This window comes from Sprattus sprattus (genome assembly GCF_963457725.1).
Source record: "Sprattus sprattus genome assembly, chromosome: 17".
In the NCBI taxonomy this organism is placed as follows: domain Eukaryota; kingdom Metazoa; phylum Chordata; class Actinopteri; order Clupeiformes; family Clupeidae; genus Sprattus; species Sprattus sprattus.
In genome coordinates, this window is record NC_137915.1 from 23,618,615 (window position 1) to 23,638,607 (window position 19,993).

The window sequence follows — 19,993 nt, forward strand, 5'->3', positions numbered from 1 at the left end:
ATTGATATGTATCTTTTTGGCTGGCTGATTTTGTTGCTGGGGAAGATCAAAGGTGCTGCAGGAGTGAAGTGTGTGTATGTCTGAGAGAAAGAGAAACAGAGAGAGGCAGGGAGGCATGGAGGGCGAAAGACAGAGTGAGAGAGAGTGAGAGAGGGGGGGTGGGGGTTAAGGAATGGATGGTTATTTCAGCTTTCTCTGTGTGATATTTACTGGCCTTCTCTGAGGTATCCAGCATTAGACATCAAAAGAGTACATTGCTCTTGCCATGATGGACCCTTATTTCTATGACCGACAGGCACTGAGTTATTTATAGGTCTCTTTCTGATATGTCCTTCTTAAAATACGTGCAAGACAATCAAAGTAGACCCGTCTCAACTAGTGCTTAAAAAAAAACTTGCTTTCCAATTTTTTTGAAGCACCATAGCTGTGCTGAAGGTATCCATGTATTTTTATATGTATATGTATATGTATATGTATACGGTTGCGTATACTTATATGTATATGTATATGTATATGTATATGTATATGTATATGAGTACCTGCAACCCATATTTAGGAATGGTGGTTTCAACTCTTGGTGAGTTCAGGTTGAAGTGCAATCATAGGCAGATATACCCATGCTGTCCACTAATTTTAATGAGACCCCCAAAGAATTTCCTCTCATTTTCTGCTCTCATTGAAAATCACTGGAAACAAACCGTGCCTGATGTAAAGATTCAGCTTGTAAACCAGGAGTTTGCATTCACACAACCTCAGTGCCCGCATCCTGACAGAGATTTTACACATATTTAAAATGTATTGGTAAGTTAGTAGTTTCCGTTGCGCTCTTTCTCGCTCTCTTGCCCTGGCTCTGAATGGCAATAACAGTTACATGACTGATTTCTGGTAACAACTGGTCAACAATCAATGATGGATGATACCAGGCTTATTGTGTATTGATGGCCATTATCAAAGGCAACCTCAATGCTGAAAGATAACAGAGCCGCAGCAGGGACATCGGCAGGTGTGAAAACACACACGCAGCAAAGACGCAGCAGTACTGCAACGTAGCTGCCAGGAACATGCAGCGCAGACCATGTGCATAAGGACTAACAGTGTTTATTTGAAGTAACAGTGGTGTATTTGGAATGCATGTGCAAAGAACATCTCACAACACCCTGGAGGATGTCAAGTATAGTAGAATAGGTGGGTATTGTAAAAATGTCAATAACTATGTGCCATTAGTGAAGCATGATCCAGACTGGCAATGCTGTAGTACTGTCATAGCCAGGAGTCTGAGAATGCATTATCTCCTAAACTAGAGCTGGATTATGCTGTGGTGTGTGTGTGTGTGTGTGTATGTGAGGCTGTGTGTTTGGAACTGGTGTCAGTAATTCTGCAGTGGAAACTGAGTCAGGAGTCTGAGAGAGAATCAGCTGCTGAACTTGAGCCAGATCCTCAAGCTCTTTTGGACGAGCACACCCCTGGGATGTGTTTGTGTTTTTTTGTTTGCCTGTGTTGTGTGTGTGTGTGTGTGTGTGTGTCTGTGTGTGTGTGTGTGTGTGTGTGTGTGTGTGTCTTTCTGCATCTGTCCCATCCCCCCCCCCCCCCCCCCCCTCTTTTTACCGGGTACAAATGTTTTAACTTCACAAAATAAATCCAAACCAGTCTTGGATTTAAGAGATCATCCTGCAACACCCCCCTCCACCCCCGCCATCGTCCCAAGAAGACCAGCCCTGTGGAGAAGCTGAGGCTGAGGCTGAGGCTGAGGCTGAGGCTGAAGCTGAGGCTGAGGCTGAGGCTGAGGCTGAGGCTGAGGCTGCCGCAGGGCAGGACTAATGCACTAGAGCAGATGCTGTTTGTCTTTCATGTCCCCTGATTTGGTGAGTTCTTTCAGGAAAGTTAAAGGATGCAGAAAATCATTTTCTCTCCAGCGTTCACTGGGATGCTTGATGAGAGATAAGGTCCAGGAAACACTGTCTAGAGTGGAATAATCACACATTTACACACACACCCACGCCCACACACACACACACACACACACACACACACACATTCATATTCACACACACACACACTCAGACAGATCCACACACACATACTCATACACAAACAAACACATTCATATTCATACACTCGCACAGAAAAACACACACACACACACACACACACACACAGGCACATACACACACACACAAACACACACACACAGACACACACACACACACTCGCACAAACACAGACACACAAACAAACACATACTCTAAATGCAAACAATGTCCCTCTATCCCTCTATCTCTGTCTGTCTCTCACATACACACAAACAAGCACACACACTTGGATACCACACTAGCCAAAAACACAAACAAGCTCTCTAACACACACTCACGTATGCAGACAGTCATCTTCAGACAGCTGTGCTCCAGCGGTTTCCCAGAAGAAAAGAAAAGACGCTCTGTGTGATGCTGCGTTGCCGTGGTGCCCACGGAGGAATGGGGAGACGGTGCAGAGTGGGAGCACATTTACACATCAAAGGCCCGCCAGCGCCAAGGCAACGCATCTAAAGCATGACATCGCCGTGGCGCCGGTCAGACAGCAGACGCACCCGTACGCCAGAAGGGGAGGGGGGGAGGGGGGGAGGGGGTCTCAACCCAAAACACAATAAATGACACTAAAGGACACATGCTACACCTGCGTGATCAAGGCTGAAGGATATGTTGAGTCGTTCAAGTAATGTACTCATGTGATTATCACCATGAACTTTTAACACACACCCACACTTTTAAAATACTACTATATTGTGTGAATGTCACCTCAAAACATCACATACATTCAAACACACAAATACACAGTGCCAATGAGGGCATAATCATAATCAGGGTAATACACTCAAAACTAAAGAAGATGAGGCAGATCTGTCAATTACGATTCCAATTCAACAGCACCATATAAGAAGTGAGTAAAGCTTTATGGTAATGTTTCAGTAGAATAAGGAATGGAGTGTGATGGACACTGAATTGACTGTGGGAATCACCCTACTCATCTCATCGCATTAGATCACAAACACACACACACACACACACACACACACACACACACATATGCCTCCAGGGTGGCTACACGAGGCGCTACTAACCCTCTCACCATTACGATTGTGCTTCATTAAATAATGAGTAGCTTCCAGAGGCTCATTATGGGATTATGGTAATGTCCGCTGGAGAACAACACCGCCTTGTTTTCATCTGTTTGTTTGTCTCTCACAGCCCCCCCAACCCCCCCCCCCCCCCCCCCCGCCCCCAACAGAAGATGAATGACATGCATTGAATTCTACGCACCCTCCCCCCACACACACACAGTCACACACACACACACACACAGACACACACAGACACACACAGACATGCACACACCCACACACCCTGCCGTCCATAGTCTTTTTTTTATCGGCAAACACACACATCGATTCTCCTCACTGCAAGAGCTCCAGTGGCTGGTGATGGGGGAACTGAGTGTTTACCAACTGGCTTGTCAGCGGCCCAAGACACTGATAGCATTGATCTGGCTTCATAATGACTGGGGTGCTATAGTCTTGGGTTATCCAGTTAGCTTCCATCCATTACCACTGTGAGGCTGAAGAGGTTGAGTGTGTGTGTGGGTGTTAGGGGGGTGTGCGTGTGTGATTACTTGAGTTACATTTTCTGACAGGTTGTGAATAAGCAAGGAGGCTATGCTGGGACACATGTATTTTGTGTGTGTGTGTGTGTGTGTGTGTGTGTTTGATTACAGTGAGTGACTGTGAAATTTACTGACAGGTAGTAAATAGCCACTGAGGCTGTGCTACTGCAAATATTCGTCAAACGTGTGTGTGTGGGGGGGTGGGTGTGTGTGTGTGTGTGGGGGTGTGTGTGTGTGTGTGTGTGATAGAGAGCAAGACAGATCTTCTCAGTGTTGAGCCATTAGGCCGGAGGATCCATCATTCCCCCCTTAACCTCTCTCCGCGCCTCTCCTCTCCTCTTGTCACCTCTTCTCCAACTCCCCCATCTCCACTTTCTTCTCCTCACACCTCCTCTCGTCCCCTCCTCTCCCTTTTCCCACTACCCAGCTCCTGTTCCCTCCTGTCATCTCTCTCCTTTCTCCCCTCACTCCTCCTGTCACCACTCTCCTCTCTCCTCTACTTTCTTCTCCTCTCCTCTTCCCCCCCTCTTCTCCCCTCTTCTCCTCATCCCTTGAAGTAATTAAATAGTTGTGGCAGTAGCACAATTAGAATCAAGGAGACCAAGAGGGCAGAGAGAGCGCAGAGACACTTGACATTTTCCCCAGTGGCTTGTCTTGGACCCCTGAAGCCCCCACGAACCTGGATGCCTGCTGAAGCTTCATGACATGCGGTGTGTGTCCCTATGCAGCACAGGGGGCTGAGGAGAAATAGGACATCACTCCATACTCCTTCACACATCGATACACACACACACACACACACACACACACAAGCGCTGCACTGCCCCACATACCTTGCCCCCACACCTAAACATATGTTCAGACGGAAAGGCACAGATACATTCCTCTGTACAGACATGTCACTTCCTATAAGAAGTCTATTATATACAGTACATGGTCGCTAGATGTTCAGAAGGTATGCAACCACACAAACACAACAGATCTCATATGTGGTGCTACACACACATACAACACAATGAATTCAAGCATGCTTGCACATTCAGTCACAAACACAGGCACATGCACACACACACTTGCCATGCCTTTACACACACTCACATATACACCCACAGATACCTTTAGATCAAGACCTGCCATGTGTTGCAGCACATACTTATAAAACACAATACAAAGCAAGCGTGCATGCACATTCAACACACACCAGTGTGTCACAAACACACACAGTAATACACACACACATAGGCATGCCTGTTGCACAGGAATAGACAATAGACACATTTGCAAGCACATTGCGGCAGAGGTTTAAGGAGAGGGTGTGTGCGTGGTTGTGTTCTCTTTTGTGGCCAAAAGGATGCCTTATCTTTCTGTGCTACACCATCAGCACTGTTTGCTCCCCTCAGTGTGTGACCTTGAGAAATGACCTAGAGGAGTCTTAATAAAAAGACTGTAAATCACAAGCATAAATCGGTAGTGTGTGTCGTTTTAAGTGTGTGTGTGTGTGTGTGTGTGTGTGTGTGTGTGTGGATGTGTGTGTGAGTGTGAGTGTGTGTGTGTGTTTGTGTGTGCGTAGGTAGCCTTTTTGCAGAGCATCTCCTGTATTTCAGCTCTCTTCTGACAGCCGATAACACTGCAAAGTCACATATTAATTCAGGAAATGTTCACCCCTAAAGTTTATTTATTGTTTTCACCACAGGATATTTCCCACAGCATACCTATTATTTCTGTAGATAGATGTTTGCATAAACCCCTGTCCCTCATGGAAAAGAACAAATTACAATATGGCCGGAGGTCTGCTGGTAAAAACTTCAGGCAGTTGTTTATTGACTTTCGACTTAGCTGCCTTGAAAGTTATGCCTGAATGTAAACTAGTGTACAAATGTATTCACATTTTGCGTTTATATGTGTGTGTGTGTGTGTGTGTGTGTGTGTGTGTGTGTGTGTGTGTGTGTGTGTGTCTGTGTGTGTGTCTGTGTGTGTGTCTGTGTGTGTGTCTGTGTTTGTGTGTGTGTGTGTGTGTGTGTGTGTGTGTGTGTGTGTGTGTGTGTGTGTGTGTGTGTGTTTGTGTGTGTGTGTGTGTGTGTGTGTGTGTGTGTGTCAGCTGGTCTGTCCTTGGATTAATTCTGCCTGACTCCATTGCTTGGATTTTCATTTAAAATATGTATAAATTACTGAAAAGTGATTGCATGTGCAAGTTTTGAGTGTGCATGTGTGTAGCTTGGCTAAGCATGGTATGAGATTGACTGTCGTGTCTAGACTCTCCTCAGGACATCTGTGTGTGTGTGTGTGTGTGTGTGTGTGTGTGTGTGTGTGTGTGTGTGTCTGTGTGTGTGTGTGTGTGTGTGTGTGTGTGTGTGTGTGTGTGTGTGAGAGAGAGAGAGAGAGAGAGAGTGCATGTGTAATGAGGCCTACAGAACAGTCTGCCTCACCCCACAAGCCCTCGACACTGAATTTGTCTATCCAATCATGTGCCAGCTCCCTGTGTGTGTGTGTGTGTGTGTGTGTGTGTGTGTGTGTGTGTGTGTCTGTGTGTGTGTGTGTGTGTGTGTGTGTGAGAGAGAGAGAGAGAGGCAGAGAGAGGAAGATAGAGAGAGATGGACACAGAGAGAGGGAGATAGAGAAAGGTTTAGGTAGGAGGAGAAAATGCAAAGTTTCAGACAGACAAAGGCAAAGTCACAGAAGGATAGCTAGAAAAAGCAGCGCAGAGAGGAACAGGGACACAAAAAGAGAAAAAGAAAGAGAGAGAAAAAGAAAGAGAACTCTGAGGGTGGGCATGTATCCCACAAAGCCTCATAGCGCTCCAACGCAACTCAGACAATCCCTGGAACAGGCTTTGGAATAATCCATATCGGTAGGGGTGACCTTAAACATCACAGGATCCCTCCCGTCTCTCGGCTGGGGATGACAGGGGACTTGGAGAGCTGTCAACCAATCAGCAGCCAGCTGTTGCCCATTATAGGACCAAATATGCTGAGGAGAAGGCTATGAAGTTCACATGGAGGTACATGTGATGAGCAGGGTAGATCTGATGAGAAAGAACACACACACACACACACACTCACACAATGAAAATGAAATGTGCGTTGGGTTATAGCCTGGCAGATAGGGGGAGTTATAGTCGGAAAATAACTATATTTTGTAACAATATTTGGATCTTGCCAGAATTCATTGTGTGGATATAGTGTTATATGGGTGACCTACATCGCTCTCTCTCTCTCTCTCTCTCTCTCTCTCTCTCTCTCTCTCTCTCTCTCTCTCTCTCTCTCTCTCTCTCTCTCTCTCTCTCTCTCTCTCTCTCTCTCTTTCTTTCTCACACACACACACAACAACTACAACAAGAGCAACAACTTGCAAGCAATCACGCTAATTTTTTTGTTTTTTCCCCCAATTACCCTCACTCACTGACATATTTGCTCATTGCTGTGACTATGTCTCTGCCATAATCAATGAGATGCAGGCTGTTCTGCAGGGATAGGTGTGTATAACTGACACCCCACAGGAGAGGTGCCAACCGCGAAAGGGAAACTATATTTACATTTACTTTCCCATACACCTCACTGTGCCCGAGGGGAACCGGCGGAAATTGAATTCCATCTCACAACGTCAACATGTCTATGGAAAACAAACATGGCAAATTTGCTTGGCTGTGTCCAAACGCATTTATTCTGTGTGCCTGCATGAGAGAGAATGCTGGAATGATGGAATGAGAGAGTGATGTGCAGAGATGTGTGTGTGTGTGTGTGTGTGTGTGTGTGTGTGTGTGTGTGTGTGTGTGTGTGTGTGTGTGTGTGTGTGTGTGTGTGTGTGTGTGTGTGTGTGTGTGTGTGTGTGTGTGTGTGTGTGAGAGAGTGTGTGTGTGTGTGTGTGTGTGTTTGTGAGTGTGTGTTTGTGAGTGTGTGTTTGTGAGTGTGTGTGTGTCTGTTCTCTCCTTATCAGAGTAAGGGGTGAGAGGGGAAAACTGTGCTGTGAATTTAAAATGGCAGAGAAATGCTTTGTTTTTGTATGTGAGACATCTATGTGAATGTTTTCTTTGACGAAGACAAATCCTGGAATGTAAGTCCTGCAAGTTGCTTTTCACACACACACACACACACACACACACACACACACACACACACACACACACACACACTCGTGAGGTATACGAGCAATTAGTGATGTGTAAAGGTGTAAACCGGTGACAACATTTCATAAATGTGGTGTTAATTAGCCTGCCATCAAAAATGTCACTAAGGAAGTGAACAAGGAGGAGAGGGAGTGAGAAGAGTTGAAAGAGAGACAGAACGTTAAAAAACGTAATACAAGGCCTCCATTAACAACAATGTTCCAAGGGTGAAAGGTATGCCGTAATCATCTGAAATCTATATTGTTAAAGATTTTATGTTTCACATCTCTCTTACCTCTCTCTTTCGTCTCCCTCCTTCTTCCTCTCATTGCTCCACTCTCTGTCTGTCCCTCCTCCAGCCATTGGACTATGAAACAAAGAAGGCATACACCTTCAAAGTGGAGGCCTCCAATGCTCATGTGGACCCTCGCTTCCAGAACCTGGGCCCGTTTAAAGACATGGCAACGGTGAAGGTGAGCGTTCTGGACGTGGACGAGCCGCCTGTATTCAGCGAGAGCTCCTACGTGATGGACGTGGACGAGGACACACCTGTGGGCCTCATCATCGGCTCCGTAACTGCTCAGGACTTGGATGCAGGCAGCAGCCCTGTCAGGTGAATACACACACACACACACACACACACACACGCACACTCTCACACACTCACACACACTCTTTCACACAAACACACTCTCACACAAACACACTCACACACAGAGACACAAAGATAGATACACATACATAGACTAAAACACACTCATACTCATTCAAGATGATGTGTATCAAAGCTATTTGAACGTGTAACTACACCACAATAACCCAAAAATGTCATTTCCTGTAATATATGTACAATTGTTGAAGATATTGTAGTAGTTATTAGTTATGTAACAAGTCACCACATCTGAGGTCATATTAGCATAGAGCTTGCTGTGTTTTCAGACACACGTATTTATGCAAACAAACACACACATGCACACACACACACACACACACATACTTGATTGTGTGTGTGCGTGTGTAGACACAGGTGGCAAATGCTTGAAGAGACAATCACACACCTCACAAGTACAAATGCACACACACACACACACGTGCGTCCAAAGAGAGGAAGAGAGGAAATTCCAACAGACAGACAGATCTCTTTGTGTGATGCACACAGGAGAGAGAGTGCTTCAGTTTAAATATTTAGTTTGTGTGTGTGTGTGTGTGTGTGTGTGTGTGTGTGCGTGTGCGTGTGTGTGTGTGTGTGTGTGTGTGTGGTATTACTATTCTTAGACAAACTGAGGTTGTAGAGTGGGGCCTCTAATAAACACCCTGCACCAGAGAGCCCATCCCATACAAAGGGAGCCGACGCCTCAGAAGATATTAGCTTTAAAAATGCATCGTTCTTTCAGTAAAAAGACACCGAAATGGACATGAGAGTGGAGTTGTTAGGTATAAAAGCTTTTAGGCATTGTTGTTTTTTTTTCTTGTTTTTCTTTCTTGCTTTTGTCTTTTAAGCTTAATTATTCAGGAGCGCCACGGCTGACATTGTTCTTGGGAGGCACTCATCTCCAGACAATACTACCATCTGGGCACCGGTGCGATTATGCTTAAAGCTTTCAGAGGAGCGTCTTTGACCCTTACCTATGCAGTTTACGCAACCACAGTGAGGAACGGCTTTATAAAGTGCTTCCTGTTCCGTTTCCCGCCGCCCGCCAGTTTTCAAGCACTCCAGACTCTTAGAAGGCTTGCTGTGATCTTTGTGTGACTTTTTCTGCTGATCTGGGGTCAAATAGAGGGGGGCAATGGGTGGTTAAAAAACACTACTCTAACGCCACATGAATGCGCCATAGAAACTTCTGGAAAATAAATGGAAGAAAAATACAGTGCTTTCAACTGAAGAGAGAGAAGGACAGAGTTAGAGAAAGAAGTGGCTTTAAATGGTAGAGGCCTCGGGCGATGTTGCCTTGATACTTGTATATTAGGGCAAGAAAAAAGTTACAACTTTGGATCACAGAAAATCGTATTATACCCAGAAGAAATATAGTTGCATTTTGGAAGTTAACCAAAATAATTTAATTTCTTCCCTTTTCTCAATCTTGCCTTATTGTTAGCACGCAGTGCCTGTGATTTTTCTTCAGTCTTCTACGACACGCTAACATAATCCGGTCCCCATTTCCATCTTACCACGAATTCTTGTTCTTTCACAACTCGGAAATAACACAGAGACACAGTTTGTAGGCAAGCAGCCCCTCGTAAATATCTCTTAAAATACAATGTCTTTGTTCAGCTATTTTGTCTTAGCAGACAAGCGGTTTAATGGAGCAAAATTAAAGATGGAGCCCGCTGATGAAATTATTTAAATTCTGTTTGATGTGGTTGCTGCCCTGCACAGCAGCTGCGCGCATTAGCGCCACTTAAAAAGAGCACGGTTCCTCCTGCTAAGTGAGCTTCAGCGGCGGCTTTAATTGCGAGCAAAACTTGTCTGGTGTGGCACTCTGAGCTGAAACAGAGCCTCTGATCGTACACAAAGAACTTAAAGACCTGGTCAGGATTCATTGAGGGGTACTGTGTGCCTAAAACACACACACACACACACACACACACACACACACAAAGCATTCCTTTGCACAAAAACTTCTTTCTGTTCACAAGAGAACAAGACAAGCAAACAGATGAATAAGTAAGTAAATAAACAATGAATAGTAACAATAACAGCAGTCATTAGTCAACATGAGTAAATCACAGTTTTTTTCATAAAGTTATTGCAAGGTACATTGCAATACCTGTAGTACCGATACCTGATAATGACATTATTGGGCAATATACTACACAATTCACATTGTTATTACAAGCATACAAAAACCAAAATTTGTCTAAAAAGCTGTGGACTGGACCCCAAGTCCATCCTCAGCCAAACTGACACGGCATCGAAGAGTCCTAGCCTTGAAGTGACAATGTGCTTAAGGGCAGAGTCACCAAAAAAAGAGCTTTCCTTTTCAAAGAAGCGGCCTGCACTGAGGGGCATTCATTCGAGTTTAAAGATTAGTCACTGAAGGACTTTTGCTCATTTCCACACACTCTCTTCACTAACTGTAGGAGTGGGAGGGAGAAAGAGAGAGAGAGAGAGAGAGAGAGAGAGAGAATGTGATAAAGGAGCAGAGAGAGAGAGAGAGAGAGAGAGAGAGAGAGAGAGAGAGGGAGAGAGAGAGAGAATGTGATAAAGGAGCAGAGAGAGAGAGAGAGAGAGAGGATGGGGGTGTGAATCTGCGGCCCAATGCTTGGTGAAAAGGACAGAATGGAGGACTTCACCCATATATCAATTGTGATTAAAATCAGGTTTGGGTTTAGATATTCCCCGCTCAGACTTATACATATTTACAGCAACACACCTTCTCTTCAAAGATTCAAAAGAAGTCAAAGATTTCCATTTTGTGATTCAGAACGTATTCACTATGGCAAACTTCTAGATAGGAAGGCAAACTGCACTTGGGGTTCATCTTTGCAACTGTCAGCATTGGTGAATAGGAGGCACAAGTTCATAATAGCAGTTCATAAAAAAACATGCATATTGTTATATGAACTTTAAGGATTGGGAATACTTTAGGATTAGTAAAAAAATAACATTGAAGCCCTTAATATCATATTATTGACATAGTTAAAATTAGTGTGTTACACTTTCTACACGGTCTAATTACAATGTTAAATTAAAGGATATACAATTCTGTACTAATGTAAATTATGCCTACATATTCTAAACATGAATTTATGAATAAAAAGTAGGATTGCATGAATCTGTATTACTACCTTGAGTCTGATGTACCTTGGTGTACTGTGATCTGTTGTAGGTACTCCATAGACTGGAAAAGTGACCTGGACAGCTTTTTTGACATTGACCCCGTGGAGGGCACAATATCGACGAACGAGCTCCTGGACAGAGAGTCCATTGCCCAGCACAACATCTCCATAGTGGCCACGAAAGTTAGTAAGTATGACAGCCAGTCACTCTCGATTCGTCCAAAAGTTAGCAGGAGTGTTAGTACAGGGGACTGATTTATCGGAGCATTGGAGTGTATTCTTTGACTTTTTTACCATGGCAACACCAATGACGTGGCACGTTAACGGGCCTGCCGGCGTTCAGTGAAGACTGTCTGAGGCCGTTAATTGGCTCCAATAAAACACGCTCAAATTCACGGATCATCCATCATCAGGACGCTGCCTCTCCCTCGTCTTGACCTCTTCAATTTCAAAGTGTCCTTTTCTCCCCTTCTCTCTCGCTCTCTCTTTCTCTCTTCCCTTCAGTCCTCTCCTTACTGTCATGCCATTAAAGGTTTCTTTTCTCAAATTTCATTAGCTTTACAAGACAAACCCCATACCACATACCCCCCCCCCCCCACCACCATTCTCAATCTCAGCGCATTTAAAGGCCATGACAATCACTTCCGAATCCCAGCCTTCATTCAGTATTAGCGACGGAATGACTGATCTGTGCCAATGGATCTCATAGAAACACAGATCCCCCCGCCACACACACACACACTCACTTTTCTTGTCTGACGCACGCAGCAAAGCATTTTATTTCATTTTAGATGTGTCATGGTGCTAATTGTGTCCATGTAAGAGAAGAGGGAGGAAAAGCCAGAGATAAATAAGCAAATCTGCTGCCATCAAGACATCAAAACGGCTCAGAAGCCATCAAAGCCATTATCTGGCGAGGAACTCAACAGCGCTCAATCAATGTGATGTGCGGCTAGCAGCATGTTCATTAGGCAGGCCCCGGTAATAAGGGTCGTTAAAAGTTTAGTTTTTATCGTCACAAAGAGAGAGAGGGGAGGAGGGAGGGAAGGGGGGAGGGAGGGAGGGAGGGAGGAAATTATTCACTGTCTCCCAAGGTTCCACTGCTAATGCTAATGGTTTCTTCTGATAGCGCTAATTTGAGTTTCAGAAGACAAAAGTTACGGCGTGAGATACTGCGACTGACTCAGTTATTTTTATTTATTGCTGTGCCGAGCTAATTTGACATTTTTGTTTAGGACCCGTCATGAATATGATTAGCAATTTCACATCTTTCTGTCTGCCTTGCCTCTCTGTTACTCTCTCTCACACACACACACACACACACACACACACACACACACACACACACACACACACCCACACACACACACACACACACATACACTCTCTTGCTCACTCAGACTTAACTAGTTCATTATCGGCTGCAATTGGTATTAAAATTAGTATTCCTGCCTCAGAGGAAATTTCATGTTCCTTAAAACCTCAGCTAATTGTACCTTATTTTTCAGTCTCCATGATTTTCCTCTCATTTTAGCTGAAAAAAAGTTGTATTTAGCTACAAATGTATTCAGAGTGTATTAGCATTCAGTGTCAAGAGTTTTTCGAATGTGTTATTCACCTCTGATGCTCATCTATGTACTATACAGCCAAAGCCTCATAAGTACTATTGCAGATAAAGTTGTACGTGTAAAGTACTACTATGGATTCACTTCATAATGAATTGTAATATTTAAATCAATGGCTTGAGTCCTTCCACAGTAAAACATCATCAGCAACAAATGTCGAATATAGTTGGAGTTTAATTCTGCCCATATAATGGATCATTAGACTGCAACACTTCTTCCCATTTGTCTTTTATAACCATTCTGATAAGAGTTTGCAGGCCATGTTGTAATATGTGTTTGATTAAAATTACATTGTACTGTATTAAATAGTTTTTAAGAGTAACAGACATGTATGATTGACATTGAATGAGCTGGCACCCACGTATGTATTGAACTTAAGCACAGAGGTATATCCCTCTGAATGCAATATGTAAATGTCACCAGACTATAAACCTAGAATGAAATGCAAGTAAATTGCATCACATCGCGAATCCATCACACTGTAAAAGCTTCTTACTCTTACCTTTCAAAGCAACTTTTAACTGATTTAAAGCTGTAGTAGTAGTAGTAGTTAAAGAAATATCTTTATTTAGGCTAGAGCGCCATCCAGTGGAGAATGTAATACTCTCTCTGGTTTACATTCATGGGATAGAGACGGATTTATTTTCATAGTGACTAATGGTAAACTTGAGACCTCCCAGTCACAGACATTACTTTACGAACACAGTGGATATTTCCATGGGGAACTACAGAGTATTGCAGAAACATAAAGTAACCCACATACGCTCTCATAAGTACAAATATGAAGAAATATTGGCACCCCCAACCAGCACACACACATGCATGGACACACACACACACACACACACATGCTCACAAATGTATTTACACGTGCACCCACACACCTATTTCAGCAGTGAAATTGCTTTTCACTACCAAGGTCATCTGTGGGTCTGCAGGGTTTTAGGCGTCTCCCTGGGCATTGGCAACTCACAGATCCCTCACACGACCTCCTGGTCTGGAACGCCAGATAACATCTCCCCTGCTTAGAACACTCACGATGGGCTGAGAGAGAGAGAGAGAGAGAGAGAGAGAGAGAGAGAGAGATGGAAGGAAGGAAAGAAAGAAGGAGGAAGGGAAGGAAAGAATAAATTAATATGAAACACATGGAGCGAGACAGAAAAGAGAAGTATAGAGAATTGAGAGCGAAGCAGCTCAACAATTTCAAAGGTCTCTGTAGTGAAGGGTGCCTCTTTTTAACACAGAGTGCGACTGTGCTGAAATGTGCAAGTAACAATGATTCAGGGGAGTCAGAATATTACACATGGCTATATTATTGTTATTAGTACTGGAGTAAATTATGCAGTTTATTCTAAATGTAAAGCTCACCTAAAACAATCGGTCAGTTCAACAAAATGCTGACATTTGAGAATAGAGATAGTGTAAGATAAAATTGTTTAACTGACTCCATTGGTATGCCACACTGCACAAACAAAAACTTGCATTTCCAATAGAAGTTCTTTTTTTTTGCTCAAAATCTGAATGCCGGCAGCAGCAAACTTGTAAACACACAGATATCTGATAAACTAAAACTAATCAGATGGCAAATTCAGCATGCTTTTTATCAGATACCCACAAGCAAGCATGCAATACAATTTAGAGCATTCAAAGGCGCAGTTAGGTTGGATATCTGAGTGTAGCTGAGCTCATTATTAATAAATTAATAGATAATTTTCTCATAGCATTACTTATTTTGTCGATGTTGAGTCCTGTTTGTTTGCATAGACTAGAACAAATATGCAATCAGGCATTCCTCTCTTTAACCACTAGAGGTCAGCATTGGATTATACTTTCTCTGCTTTGCTCATTCTTCCTACCTCCTCCTGAATCCTAAGAAGTGGAAGGGTGGCATCTTCATGCAGAGAAGTATTGTGTTCCCACACCCTATGTTTGATGTGTGTCACACACACGACGTAGCTCAAGCAGGTGTAAAATAATAGAGATTCTGTTTTTCTCTGCCCACAGATAACCCAGTGCTCACCAGCAGGGTAGCCGTGACAGTTCACGTTAACGATGTCAACGAGTTCCCCCCTGAGTTTGCAATGCCCTATGAGACGTTTGTGTGTGAAAATGCAAAAGAAGGACAGGTAAGTCTCACTTTGATTGGATGTAGGGATGTCTAAAGGACAGGTGTAAATACTAATGATGAGGCTTCGAGAGAGAGAGAAGCAGACAGACATCCATAAAGATAAATTATTCGTAATGATTGTAAGTGAAAGCAAGAACTGCAGGACCAAACACATTCAAACACATAGAACCTGTTTTCCACCTGAAACTTGAGAGGAAAAGAGAAAGAATTATACAAAGATAGATAGCGAGAGAAAAAGACAGAGTGTATCTGTGTGTGTGTGTGTGTGTCTATGTGTGTGTGTGTGTGTGTGTGTGTGTGTGTGTGTGTGTGTGTGTGTGTGTGTGTGTGTGTCCGGTGGTGTATGTGTGTGTGTGTGTGTGTGTGTGTGTGTGAGAGAAAGAGAAAGAGAGAGAGAGAGAAAGGAAGAGAGAGAGAGTCATGCAGAAAGTTAATATATGTCTGCAGTGCTGAAACTACTGGGCACAGAAACTGCTGTCTCACGAGGGTTGCTATCTCCCACAGCTAACCAGCAGCTACATATTTACTGCCAGAGATTGAGCCTCACAGGCACCTGTGTGTGTATGCCTACGTGTGTGTGTATGTGTGTGTGTGTGTGTGTGTGTGTGTGTGTGTGTGTGTGTGTGTGTGTGTGTGTGTGTGTGTGTGTGTGTCTGTCTGCATAACACAAAGAGAAGGTGGAACGAGGAGGCGAGGGAAAGATGATTGTCATTCACAGCCGAGGCAGATATGCATCACGATGCATCTCTTTCCATCTTTCCATATCTGTGTTCCTATCAGTCTCACCACCGCCTGAGTCCCCCATTCCCCCAACCCCCTCCAACACACACACACACACAGCCATCCCCGGCAGTCAGGGCCTGCCAAAGCAGATGCATTTTACAGGACGCGCTCTCGGAAGCTGTGCCAGTTCACGCTAGTGCACCTTTCAAAGCCCACCTGCGCCTACAAATAAGCCCATTAGCAAACATGAGCTCACTGTTAGCACTGCAGCTAAGCCATCAAGTGGGAGCCTTCTGTTAAAGCTGTTAGCCAGGCCAGCCAAAGCGAGCGTGCTGTTAGCACTGCTGGCTAGGTTAGTAAATATGAGACTGCAATTGACCCTGCCATAGTAGCAAACGTACGAGGCTTGAGGTGTTAGGACAGAAAACATGACCCTAATGTAAGCACCAGCCTACTGGCTGTTAGCAATGTTAGAAAGATTGTCCAAACCAACAAACACGTTTTATTTGTATAGTTATTCCACTGAACATGGCTTCAATAGGCCCAGATCCGACCTCTGAATTAAGAGGTTGTAGCTTCACTCCTACTGGAGCAGCGCTATAAAGCCATATCTCATGGGCCAAATATACTCTGACGCTGGTTTAAACCAGGCAATACTGGGTTAGTGCTTTGTCCTTTGTATGTCACTTTGGATAAAAGTGTCTGCTAAAAGACTAAAAGATTTCTGCTCTTGTGGATCAAAACCCCTAGCGTAGGCAGGACTAAACACATTCAATGCTGTTCTGTTTATTGCATATCATAGTGCAATATATCATAATTTCTGCTCACATGCTACATGCCACTCAGGAGAGCTGCCGGGCCAGCATGAAATCAGCCTTGCCTTCTAAAAACAGATTAGCTACTCCAGTAAAGCAGCACATACAGCTGCAAAAGCACGTGCCGAGTCAATGATACTTGAATGCTAGTCTTTCAAGAGCACGGTCATCAGAACGAGGGGAGAGTCAGAGTAAGCCTTCTACTTTGAGATATATAGTGAGTCTCAGCCCACAGCAGCAGCATATAGAAATGAAGGTATTTCCCATCAGGTTCTGGTTACCCAGTAGATTCAGTACCATGGTTATCTTTTCTTCTCTGAAAATCCAAAGGTCTATCACAGATCCGGGCCTCCCCTGCGACAGCCTCTTACCATGATGTCAAGGATTCCCCCTTGTGTGAATGTGTTCGTGCCTTAGTGCTTTCAGTAATATCCCATCCCTCTATGTCAGGTTCCCTTAGCACATTCCGTTGCCGGTGACCTCTTAACTGTGCTGTATGACGTGAGCGCTGATGGGGTGTGGTGGAGATAAGAAAGGATAAGTGGGATGGGGTAATTAGCCGGGATTCCGGCACATGCGCTAAGATCCTAATAATCTGATATGATTGGTTGTGAAAGTATGTAATTATGGAATAATCCTTGATGGTGCCATGATAGATGGAGTGTGTTTGAATAGCCTGCTGCGTGGATGATTTTCACAATGTGTGTGTGTACGGGTGCGAGTGTGTGTGTGTGTTTGTGTGTGTGTGTGTGTGTGTGTGTGTGTGTGTGTGTGTGTGTGTGTGCGTGCGTGTGTGTGTGTGTGTGTGTGTACGTGTGTGTGTGTATGTGCGTGTGTGTGTGTGTGTGTGAGCGCGTGCCAAGCTTGTTAATCATTTTGAAATGCAAATACCTGCAGACATACCACATGACATGTGGGAGCTACACCTGCTTAGCCATGTTGACACACACACACACAAACGCACAAAATCACACACACACAAGTAGATTATGTACACTACCAGATATACACATACACTGAAGCGGGGGTAAGCGTCAAACACTATGCAATAGATAAGAATAGGGTGAAATATTTGATTTGGTCAGTTTTGAAATACATTTTACATAAAAAGAAAAGACATGGAAATATCAACACATGCACAGAATAAACATGGGGAGTTCTACTACAATATTAATGCGTAAATATATTTAAAAGTTGTCCCAAGATGGAGGCAGGCCTCAGTTTGACTTTCATTCATTCTGTATGCATTCGGCTGGTCATGGCAATATGCTCATTTGGAAGCACTTCACTGGGGGTGGGATGCAGGGCGGTAATGCCAAGCGAGGCACAGTTCCAGCAGAATAATAAATAAGAAAATAAGAAAAAGTTGCAGACAGCATTTTGGAATTCTCTTAACTTCACATTTCTATTTGATGGCAAATACTTCATCTACATGGCTACAGTGTGTGTGTGTGTGTGTGTGTGTGTGTGCATGTGTATGTGTTAGGTGTGTGTGTTAGAGCGTATGTATTTGTGTGTGGATGTGAGTGTGTGTGAAAAAAGGCAGAGAGAGATAGAGAGAGGATAAGAGAAGAAGATGGGAATACAGAGAGAGAGAGCTAGAGTGAGAGATACAGGAGACACAATTTTGGCCTTGCCAAGTGATCTGCCTCCAGTGAGATTGCTTTATAAATTACTATTTGCATATTAGTCAGATCCAAGAAGTAAATTAGAATGACTCCCCTCCAACAGGGAGCTTTTTCACACCTCGTAATTGCCAGAGGAAGCCTCTGCCAAACACACACACAAGCACAAGCACACGCACACACACACAAGAGAAAAAAAAAGAACAAAGTGCGGAGCGACAAATCTGCTAAACAAGGATTACACTCTTAACGTATTAATGCAACTATTAATGAATTAAACATGAGCTGAGCCCACTAGAGGGGATCGTAAACACAGAGTGTGACCATACGCGCTCCCGCACCCCCCCCCCCCACACACACAGACACCCGCGCCAACACTGGAGGCGATCACTCAGAGATGTGCAAACAGCTGCAGGCACATTTTTAGAGCAATATTAGAAGAAGTACAATTAATTGTGTGTCTCTCAATAAACGAGCCTCAAATGCACTTACTCTGTAAACAATGCACTCTTGCTGTCTCAGTGCAACAGGTTTTTTATTGTATTGTTTTTGTTTGTTTTTATTTGTATTTTATGCCTTTTGTCTAACCATTCAATTACAGGTGTCCCAAACGATGTTTGACTAGTTCAAAATCATTAGAACAAGACAGTAATATACCATCCCTGAGAAAATATCCTTTACATTGACTAATACATTAAGCGTCACAGCTGTTTTCACCACCTAATCATTTACATCATTAACACATTAATGCAACCCAGACCGCTTAGTGGGAAGCCAATAAGCCCCGCGACACCATATCCCCTCTCCCCATTCTCTTCCTAAGTGCACATTCAGACCCAACCCTGAACATAACATACATAAACTAACCTTTCAGTGATAGGCTGATCATCACCAATGAACAACCCTTAATGCATATGCAGTCATTATGACCAACTATGAATAGGAAAAACTTTCAACTTTCATACTGCATCTCCATATGTAAGTCTAAACATATTATACCTTTCCAAATATATTTCAAATGTCATGAATCTGCTATAAGGTAAAATATTACAATCTGCTATAAGGTCAAATAACATTGCAACCTATGAACAAATACAATTAATATACAATACAATACAATACAATACATTACAATACAACATATTTCTGTACTCAAAATACTTGCAATACTGCAATACAAAAAAATCCCGGACAGCTACCTTTACTGTATGAGTTGCATCTACAATAATCCATGAAGTCATTGTCATAACATCTTAGATCACTCCACACTCTTGTGTTATTGTCTCCTCGCCTTCAATCATTCTTCAGGGCTAAAAGTTCTGACCCTGGCTTCCCCATCTCCCTGCTGTGTCAGGCATGTGCACCCCAGGCCATTTAAATCATTCATATCAGCTTCCCTCACAATTGTCTAGCGTATCATAGCACTAAACTTGAAGGACAGAAAGAAAACACACATAGCCCCAGTGTCTTAACCTATTGACGGAAACATCAAATGAAGAGACCTAAACTGCATTATTCAGAAAAAAAAAGTGTACATCTGC

At 43.5% G+C, this 19,993-nt stretch overlaps 1 protein-coding gene across 1 annotated transcript in view; it reads left to right on the forward strand.

The window, feature by feature from the left end:
* LOC308378557 (cadherin-12-like) overlaps positions 1 to 19,993 on the forward strand; it is a gene marked incomplete at both ends in the record, with an annotated part of 67,100 nt that overhangs the window by 37,755 nt on the left and 9,352 nt on the right. Inside the window, 3 exons of the mRNA XM_080855498.1 lie at positions 8,116 to 8,369; positions 11,587 to 11,723; positions 15,166 to 15,287. Coding sequence (XP_080711624.1) covers positions 8,116 to 8,369; positions 11,587 to 11,723; positions 15,166 to 15,287 — 513 coding nt within the window. The remainder of the gene's footprint in view (positions 1 to 8,115; positions 8,370 to 11,586; positions 11,724 to 15,165; positions 15,288 to 19,993) is intronic.